The sequence below is a fragment of the Enhydra lutris genome, unplaced genomic scaffold, assembly GCF_002288905.1.
Source record: "Enhydra lutris kenyoni isolate GAN:26980312 unplaced genomic scaffold, ASM228890v2 scaffoldscaffold24, whole genome shotgun sequence".
Lineage (NCBI taxonomy): Eukaryota > Metazoa > Chordata > Mammalia > Carnivora > Mustelidae > Enhydra > Enhydra lutris.
In genome coordinates, this window is record NW_019154108.1 from 10,635,844 (window position 1) to 10,655,329 (window position 19,486).

The 19,486-nt window shown below is 55.0% G+C and overlaps 1 protein-coding gene across 1 annotated transcript in view; it reads left to right on the top strand.

The window, feature by feature from the left end:
• Positions 1-19,176, top strand: part of LOC111150862 (kinesin family member 26B) — a 433,341-nt gene extending 414,165 nt beyond the window's left edge. Inside the window, exons 11-15 of the mRNA XM_022508503.1 lie at positions 2,103-2,265; positions 3,415-6,784; positions 9,457-9,659; positions 10,094-10,244; positions 18,988-19,176. Coding sequence (XP_022364211.1) covers positions 2,103-2,265; positions 3,415-6,784; positions 9,457-9,659; positions 10,094-10,244; positions 18,988-19,136 — 4,036 coding nt within the window. The 3' untranslated portion in view covers positions 19,137-19,176. The remainder of the gene's footprint in view (positions 1-2,102; positions 2,266-3,414; positions 6,785-9,456; positions 9,660-10,093; positions 10,245-18,987) is intronic.
• Positions 19,177-19,486: the final 310 nt, after the last annotated feature.

The following is a 19,486-nucleotide window of genomic DNA, read 5'->3' on the forward strand; positions in this document are numbered from 1 at the left end:
GAAAAATGTTGCACCCTCTCGGCTAGTGTTTTATTATAAAGAGAGGGTCATATAATTCATTATTTGTAAGAAAGGCATATCAAATCCGCTGTCTTTAAGGAGGGATACCTGGAACAGGGTCACAGACTGCTCCGTCGGTGGGTGCCCTCCCGGACAGCGTTCACGACTTCGGCGTTCACGGAGACTTAGACGAACACGACTGCCACGAACAGTCAGAATGAACGGACCGAAAGGGTCACAGCTTCACCCTAACGGGATCAGTCTTCCACTCGAAGCCATGGGGAAGACAAAGCCCGGGACTTGCCCCAGTGCCGTGTCTCGGCTCAGCGTGTCTGCCGGGGGTGGCCCCAGACTTCCTGTGCGGCCATCAGCACCAGTGCCGCATCTGCTGGAAATGAAGTGTGGGCCGCTGGGCCTGGGTCCTCCTGCATAACCCCCCTTACCTGTCCTAGTCCATCAAGGCGGCTAGAACAGAATATCACAGATGGGGGTGCTGGCGGGGGGCGGCTGAAACCACAGACCTTTATTTCTCTCCGTTCTGGAAAAGTCCAACAAGGCAACGGCAGATCTTGTGTCCCGTGAGAGAGGTTTCCTGGTTCTCTGCGACGGGGGCCTGGGAGCTCCCCCAAGTTCCCCTCAATAGAGCCTCATTCCCGTTCATGAAGGTGCCAGCCTCATGACCGGTCACCTCCCGAAGTCTCCACCCCCTAATGGCATCACCCTGGGGGTTAGGGTTCAACCTACGAGTTTGAGGGACTGAAACACTCTGCCCAGAACACTCTGCTTGCACAACTTTTATCACTGACAATTTCGCTCAAGAGGAAACCCCGATGTTTTTTTTTAAATTGCCCTGTAACTGAGCCACAGTGAGCCCAGCCTCCCGAACACACACCTTAATTGGTTCCAGGTGGAAAGGCAAACAGCGGCTTGTCCACCACGGTCTTCCTCCCTAAAGGCCTGCCGCAGGTCATGTGTGAAATGGTTTTCCCGTGTCCACGGCCTAATCTCTGCTGACAGCAGCCTGGTCTCACCCCGGGTCTGCCAAGCTGGACGACCCCTTTCCAGGGAGCTCAGCGGGGATAGCTGGCAGAGAGCCCGGTGGGGACATGGGTGGGGGGACAGGCCCCTTGCACCTGGTGCCACAAGCACGATGCACAGCTATGCACACAGGACATGGGAAACACAGAGGCTGCCTCTGCCCTCAGGCTCAGGGAAGGTTCTGGGGCAGAAATGACATCTGGCGGCAGCTGAGGGGTGAGCGCTGATGACGATGTAAGCAGAAGCCGTTCAAAAGCAAGGCAGGGGGGGTATAGCTCAGTGGTAGAGCATTTGACTGCAAAAGCAAGGCAGGGAGAGAGCTGGGACGAGGGCAGGAATGGAAAAACAGGAGCCATTCCTCCAGGTCAGTTTTTGAAGAGCCTGGAAACACCATCTGTGAACTCCCGGGCCTCATTATCACCCCTCGGGGCCCTGGTCCCACATGGCACCTGCAGAGTCATCCAGAGGAGGGCTTTCTAGAAAGTTCCGCATTCCGTGGCTGGCCGGCTGAGTGCGTGGGGCCATGTCTGCGTTGTGATCAGGAATCCATACACCTTTTCCTGCATGCCCGCCGTGTGCAAACACGAGAGAGACAGACCACGGTAATACAGGGTCTGCAGCCCCGTGCAAACCAGCCGCGTACGTTGCAAGCACTCGGCTCCTCCGCGCAGGCTCGTGGCTGGCAGGCTGCCTTCCGCCGTGGGGACTGCTGGCGTGAGGGGTCGTGTGGGCAGCCTGCCGGCCGCCAGCCACAGAGCCATTCTGTCCTCCTTCCGCTCGTTCCTGTCCCCAGGTCCCACTAGGCACAATGTCCCGTGCACGCGGACACACGGGTCTACCCCTGGCAGCAGGACAGCACAGACGAGAGGTGACCTGCACGGACTCCGTCCTTGGGGTTGGAGCTACAAATAGCCCCGTGCAAAAAGATGAGGCTCATTCATATGCCGTTTTTTAAAAATGGGGGGGAAAAACCCACCGCCCGCAACAAGAAGAGCCACGTGGCGGCCCGAGGCCCTGCCCTGCGGCCTGGCGTGCTAACGCGGCCCTCCTCGCTCCGCCCGCAGGGACAGCAAGCTCACCATGCTGCTGCGCGAGTCCCTGGGGAACGTGAACTGCCGCACCACCATGATCGCCCACATCTCGGCCGCCGCTGGCAGCTACGCCGAAACCCTGTCCACCATCCAGATCGCCTCCAGGGTCTTGAGGATGAAGAAGAAGAAAACGAAGGTAAGGCACTCCCGGGGAGCGGGGTGCAGCGGAGGAAGGCGTTTTTGGAGCCCGACCCCGGAGCGGGTCAGTCTTTCTAACCCCCGAGCCCTGGGGGCAGGGGTGTGCGGTGCTGCCCACGTCGTCTAGCAGCCACTCTGAGCAGGACGGCTGTCAGGCCAGCAACGTCCCTTCCCCCCGACGGCCGCCGGTCATCCAGCCTGGCCCCTACCCAGGAGCGCTGGGCCCTCTCTGAGACAGTTCGGAGGGACGGCTGCTCCTTGGCGGTGAAGAATTGGGGGTGGCTGAGAAATACTCCGCATCTGTCTCCCCACCCTGGTCCCCCGTAGGTCAAGGCTGTGTCCCTCAGGCGGTTGAGCCCGAAGGGGCTTGTCCGCTCCCTGCTCACACGGCCCTACTTACTTCCCCTGCGTTTCCGGGAATCCTTTCTAGGCCCCTGGGTGTTGCCGTGTGAACCCAGTGGTCTCTGGCTGACGCACGGGGTCTGCTGGGAACGACCAGCTTGTGCTCTCGGAGGCAAAGCCAGAGCACTGGGGGTGTGACGAGAGCATGTCAGAAAGCCATCATGGGGGGCGCCTGGGTGGCTCAGTGGGTTAAGCCGCTGCCTTCAGCTCAGGTCATGATCTCAGGGTCCTGGGATCGAGCCCCACATCGGGCTCTCTGCTCAGCGGGGAGCCTGCTTCCTCCTCTCTCTCTGCCTGCCCCTCTGCCTGCTTGTGATCTCTGTCAAATAAATAAATAAAATCTTAAAAAAAAAAAAAAAAAGAAAGCCATCATGGTTGTGGTCACCGAGCCAACGGGTGAAGTGGGAAGCTCTCTTCCTCTCCTTTTTGTATCTCTCCGTTTTGGGGGGCAGAGTTGCCAAGACAGGGACCCCTCAGCCTTTCAGATGTCGGACGGGGCCTTGGCCAGTCACTTCCTTTCCTGAGCAGGCTCTGTGCCCGGCGGGCCACACAGGGGCTGTTCTTCCAATGAGGGGCCGTGGCGTGCAAGGCCGGGGCCCACTGGCCTGCGCACCACGAGAAATGGCCCAGCACAGGGAGATCGACTGGGGGCAGCCTGGGGGGGCCTGCATGGGGTCCACTTGTGGGCTCGCGGGGAGGGCGGTCTCTGGAGAGGCCCCGCTAACCTCCCTCCTCTCACCCACAGTACACGTCGAGCTCCTCTGGCGGCGAGAGCTCCTGCGAAGAGGGCCGGATGCGCAGGCCCACCCAGCTGCGGCCCTTCCAGGCCAGGGCCGCGGTGGACCCGGACTTCCCCGTCCCTCAGCTGCCCAGCGAGCCGGACTACTCCTCCAGCAGCGAGCAATCCTGCGACACGGTCATCTACATCGGGCCCAACGGCACGGCCCTCTCAGACAAGGAGCTCACAGACAACGAGGGCCCCCCGGACTTCGTCCCCATCGTGCCGGCCCTACAGAAGGCCCGGGGGGACAGCCGGCCGGCGGAGGCCAGCAGGGCCGCGGGCAGCAAGTCAGAAAGGGACTGCCTGAAGTGCAACACGTTCGCGGAGCTGCAGGAGAGGCTGGGCTGCATCGACGGCAGCGAAGAGCCCAGTCAGTTCCCTTTCGAAGAGCTGCCCGTGCAGTTCGGGGCAGAGCAGGCCGGCAAGGGGCCCCCGTTGAGCCAGGCGGCCGGGGCGGACCTGCTCTGTGAGTCTGATAAGGAAGATAATGGGTCTGATGGCCCGTGCACCGACCGAGAAGGCCCCGACCCTCCCGCCTCCAAGATGCAGAGAAAGCATTCGCCTGGCCCGGCGCCCGGCCCCGCGCTGCCCGGAAGCCCCACCCCGGCCTCGCCCAGGAGCATCTCCGGCAGCCGCACGTCCAGCCCGCAGAGCAGCCGAGAGAGCCTGAGCTCCTGCAGCTTCGTGGAAGGCAAGCCCAGGCCCATGGGCTCCCCGCGGCTGGGCGTCGCCAGCTTGTCCAAGACCTCCGAGTACAAGCCGGCCAGCTCTCCCTCCCAGAGGTGCAAGGTCTACACCCAGAAGGGCGTCCTGCCGGCTCCCGCGCCCCTGCCTCCGCCGAGCAAGGATCCCGGCCCGGTCTCCAGTGAGTCCCTGCTGCCGCCCGAGGTGCGCACCCCCCCGGTCGGAATGAGCCCCCAGGTTTTGAAGAAGTCCATGTCCGCCGGGAGCGAGGGGTTCCCCGAGAGCCCTGGCGAGGATGAGCCTCCGGCCGCCATGTCTCCGGATTCTAAGAAGGAGATCCTGAGCACCACGATGGTGACGGTGCAGCAGCCGCTGGAGCTGAACGGCGAGGACGAGCTGGTGTTCACGCTGGTGGAGGAGCTGACCATCAGCGGCGTCCTGGACGGCGGCCGCCCCACCAGCATCATCAGCTTCAACAGCGACTGCTCCGTGCAGGCCCTGGCCTCGGGCTCCCGGCCCGTCAGCATCATCGGCAGCATCAGCGAGGACCTGGAGTGCTACTCCGGCGTGGCGCCCGTCTCCGAGGTCAGCATCACGCAGTTCCTGCCCCTCCCGAAGCGGACCCTGGATGAGAAGGCGGGCCAGGCCGGGAGCCGACGTTCGTCCATCAGCTCCTGGCTGAGCGAGATGAGCGACGGCGAGCAGTCCTGCCACAGCTTCGTCGCCCAGACCTGCTTTGGGCCCGGGGAGGCCATGGCAGAGCCCCTGGCCTCGGAGCTCGTCGGCAGCCTCCAAAACGGCACCGCGGTGTGCCGGGAGAAGCCCAAGGTGGGGCCCGACAATTTGCTCATCTTGTCCGACGCGGGCGAGGACGCTTTCAGCAAGGCGGCCCCCATTAAGGGCTGCAAGGGCTCCACGCTGGGCAAGGCCACGGTCACCATCTCCAACACCGCAAATCTGGGCAGCTGCGAGGGCTACATCCCCATGAAGACCAACATTACAGTCTATCCCTGCATCGCTGTGAGCCCCCGGCCCGCCCAAGAGCCCGAGGTGCCCACCGCCCCCGTGCTCAGCTCGGCGCCGGGAGCCGTGCAGGCCCTGGAGAGCAGGGAGACCGGCGCAAAGGTGGAGATGAAATTTGAGGACCCTTGGCTAAAACGGGAAGAGGAGGTCAAAAAAGAGAGTGCCTATCCCAGCGAAGAGGGGACTGGGGGTGAAGCTGCCCCAGGCCCCCCGAAGCCTGAGGCTGGGGCAGAACAGGACAGGAAGGCCAGCCCCGGGGACAGGCTGAGTAGCAGTAGCGGGGAAGTGTCTGCCTCGCCCGGGAGCGACAACTTGAGGAGGGTTGTGGATGGCTGTGAGACGGCCCTGCCTGGAGGGGCCGCCCAGAGCCCAGTGCACCCCAACAGGAGCCTGAAGTCCAGCAGCCTGCCCCGGGCTTTCCAGAAGGCCAGCAGACAGGAGGACCTGGGCAGCCTGTTCTACCACTGCGCCGCGGAGACCAACGGGCTGGGCGTGCCGCCGTGCAAGGCAACCCTGGAGAGGAAGGTGGCGTCGCCCAAGCATGGTGTCCTGGCTCGGCCCAAAGGGACACCCCCTCTGCCGCCGGTCCGCAAGTCCAGCCTGGACCAGAAGAACCGGGCCAGCCCGCAGCACAGCAGCGGCACCAGCAGCCCCTTGCACCCCCCGGTGCCCTTCCTGGCTCCCTTTGCGGACGAGGCCGGCGGCAAGGTGAAGGAGGCCAGCAGCAGCAGCAGGCTCTTCAGTGCCAAGCTGGAGCAGCTGGCCAGCAGGACCAACTCCCTGGGCCGGGCCACGGTCAGCCACTACGAGTGCCTGTCGCTGGAGAGGGCGGAGAGCTTGTGCGCGGGCAGCTGGCGGTCGCACGCGGGCAAGGACAGCACAATGCCCCGCACAGGCAGGAGCCCAGGCCGCACTGCCGCTGCCCCCGGGGCCTCGCCCGCCGCGCCGGGTCCCGCACCGCCCCCCGCTGCTTCCTCGGCCTCCGCCGCCGGTGCCGCGTCGCCCAAGGCCGGCCCGTGCACGATCTCGGCGGTGAGCAAGCTCCTGCTGGCCAGCCCCAAGGCACGCAGCCTGGCCACCGCCACCACCAAGACGCTCAGCTTCTCCACCAAGTCGCTGCCGCAGTCGGTGGGCCAGAGCCCGGGCCTGGCGGCCAGCGCCAAGCCCACTTCCTGGTCCACGCAGTCCCTGAGCCGCAGCCGGGGCGCGGGGCCCGCCTGCAAGCCCCCGCCGCGCGCCGTTAACGGGCGCATCTCCGAGCTGCTGCAGGGCGGCGCGGGCGCGCGGGGCACCGAGGGGCGCGCGGGGGCGCCGGGCGAGGAGCGGCCCGCCGCGGCCCCGCTGCCCTCGCCCTACAGCAAGGTCACGCCGCCCCGCCGGCCGCACCGCTGCAGCAGCGGCCACGGCAGCGACAACAGCAGCGTGCTGAGCGGGGAGCTGCCGCCCGCCATGGGCAAGACCGCCCTGTTCTACCACAGCGGCGGCAGCAGCGGCTACGAGAGCGTGCTGCGTGACAGCGAGGCCACCGGCAGCGCCTCGTCGGCGCATGACTCCACGAGCGACAACAGCAGCTCCGTGGGCGGCCGCTGCCGCAGCCTCAAAGCCCCGAAGAAGCGCTCCAACTCAGGTAGGCGCCGGGCCCTCCGCGTGTCCCCGCACCCACCCCCCCAGCCCCCAGGGCTGGGTGCTGCTCGGTGACCCACCTCGGTGACCGCCGCGCGCGCTTCCGAGGGCTGGGTCACCATCGCTAGGCTCGCGCCCTGGCGGCTGCGGACACCAACACATGGGACTGCTGGTCCTGAGACCCTGCGGCCGCCCTCCCGCAGTGGCATGGAGCGCGCTGGTGTCGTTAACGGCGGAGAGTCGGGCGCGCACCGCAACCACGGGGCCTGCATTGTGCCCGGCCTACGCATGCATGTCCACGCGCGTACAGTGCACCAGCACGACACACACACACAGTGCACCTGCACACACATAGTGCACTAGCACGACACACACACATGCATACACACACAGTGCACCAGCATGACACACACACACACTCGCACAGCACACTAACTCGGACACCAAGCACGCTGGTGCCCCAAATGCACGCTGTCAGAGAATGTCTTCCACCTCCAGGAATCTATCAAAAGGCAAGTAAAAAGTTCAAAGACTTATTAATATAACAAAGGCCATTGACTTGCGGAGTTTGGGGTGACAAGGGACAGGGAGTTCTGATGGGTGAGGACAAGAGAGGCCCCAGGTCAGAGCTGGTGGCCCTGTAGCCATGGAGCAGGTGAGGGGAATTGGCACCAGGAGAGGCCTAGACGAGGAGACAGAAGGAGCGAGGACAGTGTGAGCTATGGGGGACTCAGCTCCACTCTCCAGGGGCCTCCACAGACACTTCACCTCCGTGTTCTTGAGCGAAGGGCACATTTTTTACTGAGGCCGTCTGATGCAGAGCCCCGCGTGCAGTCTGTGCCTTGACTGGTGTGAGGGGGGTGCAGGGCCCTGCCCCCCACAACCTGGCCTTCACCGTCTGGGGCCCTTCTGTGGGGCCCTCGGAAACCACAACCCTCCTGCACTGGCGCTACTGGCTTGTTGGGAAGTCAAAGATGGGGTGGGTCTTTTCAGGGCCCAGGGCATTAAAACACACTGATATTAGTCACTAAAAATAGCAAGAAAGTGTATCCCAGCCAGAGTCTGCAGGGGTGGGGGTGGGGCGAATCCGTTGGCCTTTCCAGTACTTGCTTGGCCAACCTTCCTCCTACCACCTACCCCTGCCGTGCCCCGGAACCCGGGTCACTGTGATGTCAGCTGCATGCTCACGGGTGTTAGGAGGGTAGAATGTTTTCCCCCACTCTCGTCGAGAGCCTCCTACCGACCAGTCCAGTCTTTTCTCTCTACCTCCATTCCTCTTTCTTCGAGACTTGTGGTTTTGGGGCTCGGCTGTTGTGCTGGGGTACAGAGCTGCGTGGATAGCGGCCAGCAGGTTCTGTACCCACCGTTGCCTAGGGCTGCCTCCATCCATAAAGCCGTCCTCGGAGGCTCTCCTGTTGGGCAAGGCTGTCAGAGGCCCCGGTATAGGAAAGCCCCAGGCTCGGGCCCAGAGATGGGTCTGATACTGAGCGCCAGCAGAATCCAATGTCTGCGAGGAGCGGACGGGGATTCGGAGCCCCAGGATGGACGTGGCAGTGGACGTAAGCGCTTTGCAGGTTAGGTGACCTTGTCCCACTTATTTAGGTGGTTATTAAGAGACATGCTGGCGTCAGACGCGAGTGGCATAAATCAAAAGCAGCTTCAGAGAAGCCATATTACTCCACGAAGGAAACTCTTAGCTGGATGGCTGGGTTGTACCGATATTCCTGGGGATGTCTGAACCTGCAGGGGAGACGGGCAGTTATCGCTTATAACTGCCAGGGAGAGGGGCAGTTATCGCCCTGCTTGTGAATTTGGGAAACTGTAATGCTTTGGTTGAAAAATGAATTAGGAATAGATCACAAGGAGGGTAACCTTGAACTCTGAGGGTTTTGTAGCACGGGTAGCACGAGGAACAGCCAAGTGTCATTAAGCTCACCTTCTGGGTCCCCTTCCTGGAGACCCGTGTTGGTGGAAAGTGCCTGAGATTAGCCAGAGTGTGGTGAGGCGATAAGACTGAGCTGGAGAGCGGGAGACGTGGCCGGGCTCACAGAGAAGCCAGGCGAGGGGCCGGGTAGCGCGCCACCACCACCGTCTCTCCAATGCTCACGTCACAGGAGACAACGCAGATAATATAAGGAATGTTGGTGGTCATAGGACTTCCTTTCTCTACGACGATCCACAGTCAGGGGGATTTCTTTTATTAAATCTCGATCAGCCCCTGTCTTCTGTGCTCTTGGAGCTCGCTGACACGCAGGCTCGAGTGTGGTGGGGAGGGGCGAGCGGCATTGAGGAGGCCTGTTCCCTAACGGGAAAAGAGCAGGAGAGGCGTGCAGGTGGATGGTGACCGAGGCCAACCACCGAGTCCCGAGTGGGGTTGCACGGTGGAAGCGTGGACAGCGTTCAGACGTGGGGAAGGCGCTACGATCCAGCCTCGGGGGGCGTGGATGGAGCACGTGGGATGGGGTGGAGGCCACCGTGGGTCAAGGCATCGGGAGCACAAGCCTGGGGAGCAGGAAAGGCAGATGAAGGGAGTCACTGTTGAGCCAGGCGGTAGACAGTCCACGGTCAGGCCTGCCACAGACCTGCCCGTGCGTCCCCGCACGCGCATCACAAAATACGTACTTTGGAAAGACCGATCCTCAAAGAGATAAACTCTGGGCTTCGTTCTGTCCTTAGGTTCTCAGAGACGGAGGCTCATCCCAGCACTGTCCCTCGACACCCCGTCCCCTGCAAGAAAACCCGCTAGCAGCAGCGGGGTACGCTGGGTGGACGGCCCCCTGCGCAGCACCCAGAGGGGCCTCGGGGAACCTTTCGAGATCAAAGTCTATGAAATCGACGACGTGGAGCGGCTGCAGCGGCGACGCGGGGGCGGCAGCAAGGTGAGCCGTCTGGTCCCCACTCGGGGGCGGCCGCCCCTGCACCTGCCTGCACCTCGGGCCGTGTGCTCAGACCCACGCAGACTTGCCGCGGGCTTCTGGGGCGCGCGGGAGTTAGTGGCTCTGCCCCAGCCACAGAGCTCTGAGCCTCTCTGTCCAGGCGTCCCGAAGGCTCAAAGCCCGGGGAAGCTGCTGGTCCTGGGGGCTTGTCTGGCTCCAGCTTGGAACCCCAGCCACCTCCTAAATGGAAGAAATGCCCGTGACAGTCCTACCCTGCGGTCGTGTGATCGGGCTCGGGCAGAAGGCACAGACGCGGCCGGGAGGGCCTGGGGCCCCCCCCCAGCTTCCCGGCTAGAGGTGGGAGGCGGCCCGCGTCCAAGCTGGGGCCCCCTCCTCCCTCTGTCCACGCACTTCCATCCTTCTCGTCTGCCATCTAGGAGGTCACGGGCTTCAACGCGAAACTGAAGATTCTGGAACACCGCCAGCAGAGAATCGCGGAGGTCCGGGCCAAGTACGAGTGGCTGATGAAGGAGCTGGAGGTCACCAAGCAGTACTTGATGCTGGACCCCAGCAAGTGGCTCAGCGAGTGTAAGGCCCTGGGCTCCTCCCTGTCACCAGGCCCATGGGGGGGGGGGGGGGGGCGCAGCGCGGGCCCGGGGCTGGGGGTGGGCCCCCCCGCGCGCGGGCGGGGGGGGGGGGGGGGGGGGGGGGCAGCAAAGGTGTAGCCAGGATGCTCTTGCAGGAATTCCTTCCCTGTGTCTCAGTCCCAGGCACCTGAGAATGAGACCCCCCCCACTCCCCACATACAGCAGAAGATCCCCAGACTTGAAGATGAGGTACAAATCCGCTCCTAGGCCACAAAATCACACGGCATGTGTCACCCGAACTAGACGAGACTTTCGGAAGCTCCTAATAGGGTAGAGTGCGCAATCCCAGAACAGCCTTACAAAGAACCCAGAAAGCAAGCAAAACATTTTTGAGGGGGAGAGAACAGTGTTTGTTGTGTTATTTCTGTTCATCAGAAAGCCCGGGTTGACAGTAACCATCTCAGAACAATCCAGAACAATGTGGCTCTCTCTGACAGATTCAACTGTCTCATATTATCACAAAACATGAGCTGAATTCAGGTCCCAGCTATTTCACGGATAGGAACGCAACACTGGAAGACTTAGTCCGTGAATGAAATGCATGACTGCTATTAAAATTCCTTTCCTTCCCTTGTCCGATGCTCGCCAGCCCCCCAGACTCCCTGTGCCTGCCTCCCTTCAACCCTGTCCCCTGCACACCAGTCATGTGGGATGATCACCGCCACATGGACCTGACTGGATGCTGGCTTTCTCACATGCTAGCTGTGGGACCTTGGGAAAGGCGCCTAACCTCTCTGAGCCTTGATTTCCTTAACTGTCAAATAGGGAGACATAATGGGGCCTGCTCCATAGGGTGTTGTGAGGCGTGAGCCCTGCTGGGCCCATATGACGGCATGCTATCTGGTAGCAATATTACTGTTATCCCACAGCTGAGCCAGATAGAAGACGGCTCCCTCGTGCCTGCTTCCCCAGGCACTGGCAGGGGAGAAGACACGAGTGAGGACATCAGCGAATGTCTGGCCGCGGCACAAACACGGGGCCCAGGCCTTCCCTCTCTCCCACTCGTGGCTTCCCGTCTCCTCTGTTCATGAATCCCAGGCAGTTCACATCCCAGGGGGCCCATGCGGGCAGCCCCCCCCCCCTTCATTTGCACAGTTTGTGTTCAAGTTTTATTTTTTGAAAACTATTTATGCCAAAGGCAGGCTCGAGAATGGTGTTGACAAAGTCACGTTTTTTCCCGGGATGAGAGCAAGTGTGCGCCCCAGCACAGGCGTGTGCAAGCTCCCGGGAAGCAGTCGCTTTTTTCATGCCTTCATGTGTGTCAAGAATCAGCGACTGGGGGCGCCTGGGTGGCTCAGTGGGTTAAGCCGCTGCCTTCAGCTCAGGTCATGATCTCAGGGTTGTGGGATCGAGTCCCGCATCGGGCTCTCTGCTCAGCAGGGAGCCTGCTTTCCCTCTCTCTCTCTCTCTGCCTGCCTCTCTGTCTACTTGTGATCTCTCTCTGTCAAATAAATAAAATCTTTAAAAAAAAAAAAAAAAATTTAAAAAAAATAAAAAAATAAAAAATAAAATAAAAAAAAAAAGAATCAGCGACTGTTTGACGCTGATAAAGGGAATGAACAGGAGGCCACATGGAAGGAGAAACACAGATCGTTCCTTTAAGACGAGATGAAACCCAGAATGGGGGGTGGGGAACCAACCAATAAGGCTGCACACTGACTGTTCTCAGGTGTGGGTGATAAGTCGAATATTGGCACAGAAATCGAGGTGCTGACAACCAGTTTTATTTTCATTCTTAATTCTGATGCCACCTTTGAGGTGTCCCTGTGACTTGTTCCGTAGCTGGACACCTGCGGGCCCAAGTCCCCTTCCCCTGCTCGGCCCATCCCGCCACCCTCTTCCTCCCCTCTGGCAACCAGCGGCAGCTTGTTCTCTGTATTTATGGGTCTGTTTTTGTTTTCTGGTTTGCTCATTTTTCAGTCTCTCTTAAATTCCACATATAAGTAAAATCAAATGGTATTTGTTTTTCTCTTAGCGTAATGCCCTCTGGGTCCATCTGTGTTGTGACGGTTGGAAAGAGCTTGGTCTTTCTTATGGCTGAGTAATATTCCCGTGTGTGTGCGCGTATGCGTGTGTGTGTATGTGCATGTGTGCTATACACGTGTATATGAATAGCCAGTGTGACAGGTTTAAGGGGACACCTCCCTGTGGCTTTGATCCGCATTTCCCTGATGTTGAGCTTCTTTTCATGTGTCTGTTGCCTGGCATGTCTTCCCGGGGAAAAAAAAAGTCTGTTCAGATCCTCTGCCTATTTTTTTAAACTAGATTATTTGTGGATTATGGTGTTGAGTTATACAAGTTCTTTATATACTTTGGCTATTAACCCCTCATGAGGTGTATTTGCAAACATTTTCTACCACTCAGTCGGTTGCCTTTTTGTTTTGCCGCTGGCTTCCTTCACTGAACAGAAGCTTCTTATTTTACTGTAGTCTCAGTAGTTTACTTTCTGCTTATGTTTCTCTTGCCTCAGGAGACATACCTAGAAAAATGTTGCTAAGGCCAATATCCAAGAGATTACCACCTATTTTCTTCTAGGGGTTTTGTGGCTTCAGGTCCCACATTTAGGTCTTTAATCCATTTTGAGTTTATTTTTGTGTGTGGTGTAAGAAAATGGTCCCATTTCATTCTTTGCATATAGCTGTCCAGTTTTTCCACTGCCATTTTAGGAAGACACACTATCTCTCCGCCATTGTATGTTTTTGCCTTCTTTGCCATAGATTAATTGACCATATAAGCATGGGTTTATTCCTTTGGCTCCCATCTATTCCATTGGTCTTTTTTTTTTTTTTTAAAGATTTTATTTATTTATTTGACAGGCAGAGATCACAAGTAGGCAGAGAGGCAGGCAGAGAGAGAGGGGGGAAGCAGGCTCCCTGCCGAGCAGAGAGCCCGATGCAGGGCTCAATCCCAGGACCCTGGGATCATGACCTGAGCCGAAAGCAGAGGCTTTGAACCACTGAGCCATCCAGGTGCCCCCATTGGTCTATCTTTGAGCCATATCATGTGGTTTTGATTACCATAGCTTTGTTGTACAGCTTAAAACCTGGGATTGAGATACCTACAACTTTGTTCTTCTTTCTAAAAGATTGCTTTTTGAGGTCCTTTGTGGTTCCATACAAATTTTAGCTCAGTTTGTTCTAGTTTTGTGAAATTACTATTGGTATTTTGACAGGGATTGAACTGAATCTGTAGCTTGCTTTAGATAGTATGAACATTTTAATATTAATCCTTCTAATCCATGAGCATGGTATATTTTTCCATTTATGTCATATTCAATTTCTTTCAATTATTTTGTAGTTTTCAGAGTATAGATATTCCATCTCCTTGGTTAAGTTTTTTCCTTGGTATTTTATTCTTTTTGGTGCAATCCTAAGTTGTTAATTTGTCTTTCTGCTAGGTCTTTGTTCTTATATAGAACTGCGGCTGATTTCTGTGTATTTATCTCCTATCCTGCAACTTTCCTGAGTTCATTTGTTACTCTTCATTGTTTCTTGGTAGGGTCTTTAGGGTCTTCTACATAAAGTATCATGTCGTCTTCACATAGTGACAGTTTTACTTCTTCCTTACCAATCTGGATACCTTTAATTTCTTTCTATTGTCTGAATTTTGTGGCTAAGACTTCCAGTACTATGTTGGATAAAAATGAGTGGACATCCTTATCTTATTCCTGATCTGAGAAGAAGAGTTCTCAGGTTTTCACCACTGAGGATGGTGTTAGCTGTGGGTTTGTCCTAGGGGACCTTTTTATGTTAAGGTATGTTTCCTCTAAAACCACACTGAGAGTTTTTATCATGAACAGATGTTGTACTTTGTTAAATGCCTTTTCTGCCACTATTGAAATGATGCCACAGTTTTTATCCTTTGATTTGTTCATGTGGTGTATCATGTTGATTGATTTGTGGATATTGAACCATTTTTGCACCATGGAATAAATTCCACTTCATCATGGTGAATGATTCTCTTAATATATTGTTGGATGTGGTTTGCTAATATTTTGTTGAAGACTTTATTGGTCAGGAATACTGGCCTGTAGTTTTCTTTTTTTTTATAGTGTCTTTATCTGACTATGGTATCAAGGTGATGCTGGCCTCAAAGAGTGAATTTGGAAGCTTCCTTCCTCTTCTGCTTTTTTGAAGCAGTTTGAGGAGAGTAGGTATTAACTCTTCTTTAAATGTTTGGTAGAATTCACCTGTGAGCCCATCTGGCCCTGGAGTTTTGGTTCTTGGGAGTTTTTGATTACTGTTTCAATTTTATTATGAGTAATTAGTTCAGATTCTCTGCATCCTCCTGATTCAGTTTTGGAAAATGGTGTATTTCCAGGAATTTATCCATTACTTCTAGGTGGTTCAATTTGTTGGCATATTTTCCATTATAGCCTCTTATAATCCTTTGTATTTCTGTGATATTGCTTGGTACTTCTTTCATTTCTAATTTTCTTTATTTGAGTCCTCTTTTTCTTGATGAGTCTGGCTGAAAATTTATCAATTTTGTTTTACTTTTCAAAGAACCAGCTCTTGGTTTCATCAGTCTTTTCTATTTTTTTTTTTTTAATCTCTATTTCATTTATTTCTACTCTGATCTTTATTATTTCCTTTCCTCTACTAGTTTGGGCTTTTCTTCTTTTCTAGTTCATTTGTGTATATGATTAGATTGTTCCAGATTGTTCTTGTTTCTTGAGGTAGGTCCGTATTACTATAAACTTCCCACTTAGATCTACTTTTGCTCCCAGTTTTGGACCATTGTGTTTTCATTTTGTCTCCATGTATTTTTTCATTTCCACCTTGATTTCTTCATTGACACACTGGTTGCTTAGTAGCATGTTGTTTAGGGTTTTTTCATGATTGTGGTTTTCAGGGGTTTTTTTCTTGTAATTGATTGTACTTTCATAACACTGTGGTTGGAAAAGGTATTCGATATGATTTCACCCTTCTTAAAATTTACTGAGACTTGTTTTTGTGTCTGGACATATGGTCTGTCTTGGAGAATGTCCCATGTGCTCCTGAAAATAATGTGTATTCTGCCATTTGGGGATGGATTGTTCGTGTGTATCTGTTAAGTCCATGTGGTCTAATATGTTCTTCAGAGCCATGTTTCCTTATCAATTTTCTGGTTGGATGATCTATCTACTGATGTAAGTGAGGTATTAAAGTCTCCTACTATTACTCTGTGACTGTCAATTTCTCCCTTTATATCTGTTAATATTTGCTTTATGTATTTAGGTACTCTAGTGTTTGGTCCATAGGTATTTACAATTGTTATATCCTCTTGGATCAATTTCTTTATCATTATGTAATGCCCTTATTTGTCTCTTGTTACAGTTACAGTTCTTGTTTCAAAGTTTCTTTTGTCTGATAGAAGTATTGTCACCCTGGCTTTTTTTTTCTTTCTTCTTCTTCTATTTGCATGGTATATATATATATTTTTTAAAGATTTTATTTATTTGACAGAGAGAGATCACAAGTAGACAGAGAAGCAGGCAGAGAGAGAGAGGGAAGCAGGCTCCCTGCTGAGCAGAGAGCCCGATGCAGGACTCAATCCCAGAACCCTGAGATCATGACCTGAGCCGAAGGCAGCGGCCTAACTCACTGAGCCACCCAGGCACCCCTGCATGGTATATCTTTTATCATCCCTTCACTTTCAGTCTATGTCTTTAGGTCTGAAGTGAGTTTCAGTGGGTCTTGTTTTTTTTGTTTGTTTTTAATTTTATTTTATTTGACAGAGAGAGATCACAAGCAGGCAGAGAGGCAGGCAGAGAGAGAGGGAAGCAGGCTCCCTGTGGAGCAGAGAGCCCAATGCGGGGCTTGATCCCAGGACCCTGGGATCATGACCTGAGCTGAAGGCAGAGGATTAACCCACCGAGCCACCCAGGTGCCCCAGTGGGTCTTGGTTTTTTTCCCATTTTATCACCCTGTGTATTTTGATTGGATCATTTAGACCATTTACTCTAAAAGTAATTATCAATAGGTACGTACTTACTGCAATTTTGTTAATTGTTCTCTGGTTGTTTTTGTAATTCTCCTCCGTTCCTTTCTTCTTCTCTCACTTTTTTTCCTTGTGATTGATTACTTCCTTTAGTCTTATGCTTGGTTTGGTTTCCTTTTCATTTTTGTGTATCTATTAGAGGTTTTTGGTTTGTGGTTCATATGGCACCCTAAATACATAGCAGTCTATATTAAATTGAAGGTCACTTAAGTTTGCACATACTCTAAAAGAACTATTTTATTCTCTCCACATTTTATATATATGTTGTCTGATTTTACATCTTTCTGTGAGTCCCTTTAACTGACTGTTAGATATAATTGCTTTTATTACTTCTTTCTTTTAGCCTGCATATGAGCTTTCTTAAGTGATTGATCTCCTACCTTCACTGTATGTTCGCTTCACTCAATAATTTTTTCCTTTCATAATTCTCTAATAATTAAGGCCTTTTCTACTTAAGTCTCTTTAAACATTTCCTGTGAGGCTCGTTTAGTAGCAATGAACTCTTTTAACTTTTGTTTGAGCAATTTTTTATTTCCTTTCAGTTCTGAATGATAATCTTGCCAAGCAGAGTATTTTTTTTAATAGATTTTATTTATTTATTTGACAGAAATCACAAGTAGGCAGAGAGGCAGGCGGGGGCGGGGGGAAGCACGCTCCCTGACAAGCAGAGAGCCCGACCTAGGGCTCGATCCTAGGACCCTGGAATGACAACCAGAGCCGAAGGCAGAGGCTTTAACCCACTGAGCCACCCAGGTGCCCCCAAGTTGAGTATTCTTTTTTTTTTTTTTTTTTAAATCTTTATTTATTTGACAGAGAGAGATCACAAGTAAGCAGAGAGCCAGGCAGAGAGAAAGAGGGGAAGCAGGCTCCCCGGTGAGCGAGAGCCCAATGCGGGGCTCGATCCCAGGACCCTGAGATCATGACCTGAGCTGAAGGCAGAGGCTTAACCCACTGAGCCACCCAGGCGCCCCTAGAGTATTCTTGATAGTAGGTTTTTTGTTTTTTGTTTTTCCCATTTCACACTTTGAACATATCCTGCCCCTCGTTTCTGGTCTGCCAAGTTTTTGCCTAAAGATCAGCTGATGGTCTTATGAGGTTTCGCTTTCAGAAAGAAGAGTTGCTTTTCTCTTGCTTTGCTTTAAAAATTATATTTAATCTTTGACATTTCAATTATTATATGTCTTGATGTGGACCTTCTTGGTTCACCTCATTTGAAACTCTCTGCACTTTCTTCCCCAAATGGATGAAGTGGATGTTTTCAGTTATTATTTAAGTTTTCTGCCTATTTCTCTTTCTCTTCTCCTTCTGGGACCCCTATAATGTGAATATTAGTACATTTGATGTTGTCCCAGAGCCCCAGGGCATCCAGAGCTGGTGTGGGCTGGGGCCCAGGATCCACTGAGACGGTAGGCTGGCCCGGCACCTGGACCCTGCTCTGCTTCTGCACTGTCGAGCTGGAGCTGAATGTAAACGCTCGAGCTCCCCAGCGCCTCTGATCCGGAGAGTCCCAGCTAAGCCCCTCTCTGGGTGGCACAGGGCTGGTTTCTTTCTCCTCTTGTCAGAGACGTTTAACCCATGGCTTCTTTCCTGTGCCCCAGGGCTGACGCATCTGCCGCTGGCCCCTTGACTCTATCCTCCACCAGAAGCCGCCGGTGTCCGGCCGAGGTGTATGGGTGGTGGGGGCTCCCTGCAGTGCTGTGCCTCCATGTCTCTTGTGGTTCTCTGTGTGCTCCCTCCAGCCTGGGCTGTGCAGAAGGCCTTCGGCTTCCCGTCTTCTTGAGGATTTGCTTGGCCTGTGTGTGTGAGGAGGGGAGTTCAGGGTCCTCCTTAGTCAGTGTCTTGGATCTTACCTCTGTTTTTTAAAAACAGACTTAGAACCCTCAGTCTCATTCCCAGCGGTCATCCTCATTGTCTGTGACCCCGAGCAAGTCTCCTCGCTCTTCGGGATCTCAGCCAGAGCACCTGCAGAGACGGCCTGCATTACAGCCCCCGTGGCGTCCGTGCTCTGCTTCCCGAGCCATGTTCACATACCCCCTCTCGTTACTGCTTTACTCCTCATGGCAAACTCGAGGCTTGTAATGCAGGCAGAGTAGCCGTTGTGCTTCTCCCTTCGAAGGAACCTGTGCCGGCGACGGGGAGGCATGGCTGAGCTGGGGGTCCTGGGCCAGCGTCCTCTTCCGGGGCCATCCCCCCTCTCCCCTCCCGGCTGGACCCCCTGCCACCATCCTGCAGCCGGTCACCACCGGACAGAGCAGGGGCCTGGGGACGGGAGGGGATGGCCCCACATCCCTGCTCCTTGGGCTCTGAAGGAAACAGACCGTTCTCCGTGCGGGCCTGACCGTGAGGGATGGCCTCTGGGTCCCGAATCTCCACTTGTCTTCTGAGCACAAGCAATCTTTGTTATTATGGACTTGACCTCATCATTTCCCGAAGCACCAGGGCGTGTGTGGAGGCAGGAAGAGAGGCAGGCCCAGAGACAGGGTCAGCTTTCTGAGCCTGCTAGGGAACAAACGGAAGTAGACAGAGGTATAAATGTCGCTTAGGTGAGGGCCACCCCCACAAAAGGAGGGGATTCTGTGCATCAGCCGAGGGAGGCAGCGGTCCAGCGCTGTCCCAGGCCTGGGCGGTGGGGCCAGGAGTGGGCGGGCCCCCTCCCAAGCCACGCCCCCGCGCGTCTCCATCAGGCCTCTCCTCCTTTGCAGTTGACCTGGAGCAGGTTCTGGAGCTCGATTCCCTGGAGTACCTGGAGGCGCTGGAGTGCGTGACCGAGCGCCTGGAGAGCCGGGTCAACTTCTGCAAGGCCCACCTCATGATGATCACCTGCTTCGACATCACCTCCCGGCGCCGATGAGGGCCCGGCCCGGCCTGCCAGCCCCTCCCCTCACTGCCCGGGGAACCCCCCCCTACCCCTGCCCACCCCCCGCCCCAGCCAGCCCCTCGGCAGGCCCTCGGTGCCCGCGGCTCGGAGACAGCGGAAGGAGGACGAAGGTTGGTGCAAGTCTGCAGCGAGCGCTGAGCGGAAGGCAGTTTTCTTTTGTTTTCTGTAGGAAAGGTGCAAACACCACACGTGTGGGAGGAGGAAATGTTGGGAAGCCCAAGGGACGTGGAAGCCCCATGAGACTGAAAAAGCACTTTGAGGAACTTTCGAGAACTTGTTGATACGTAAGAACTGCTGGCAAGGGACCCCTCTCTTCTCTGGCT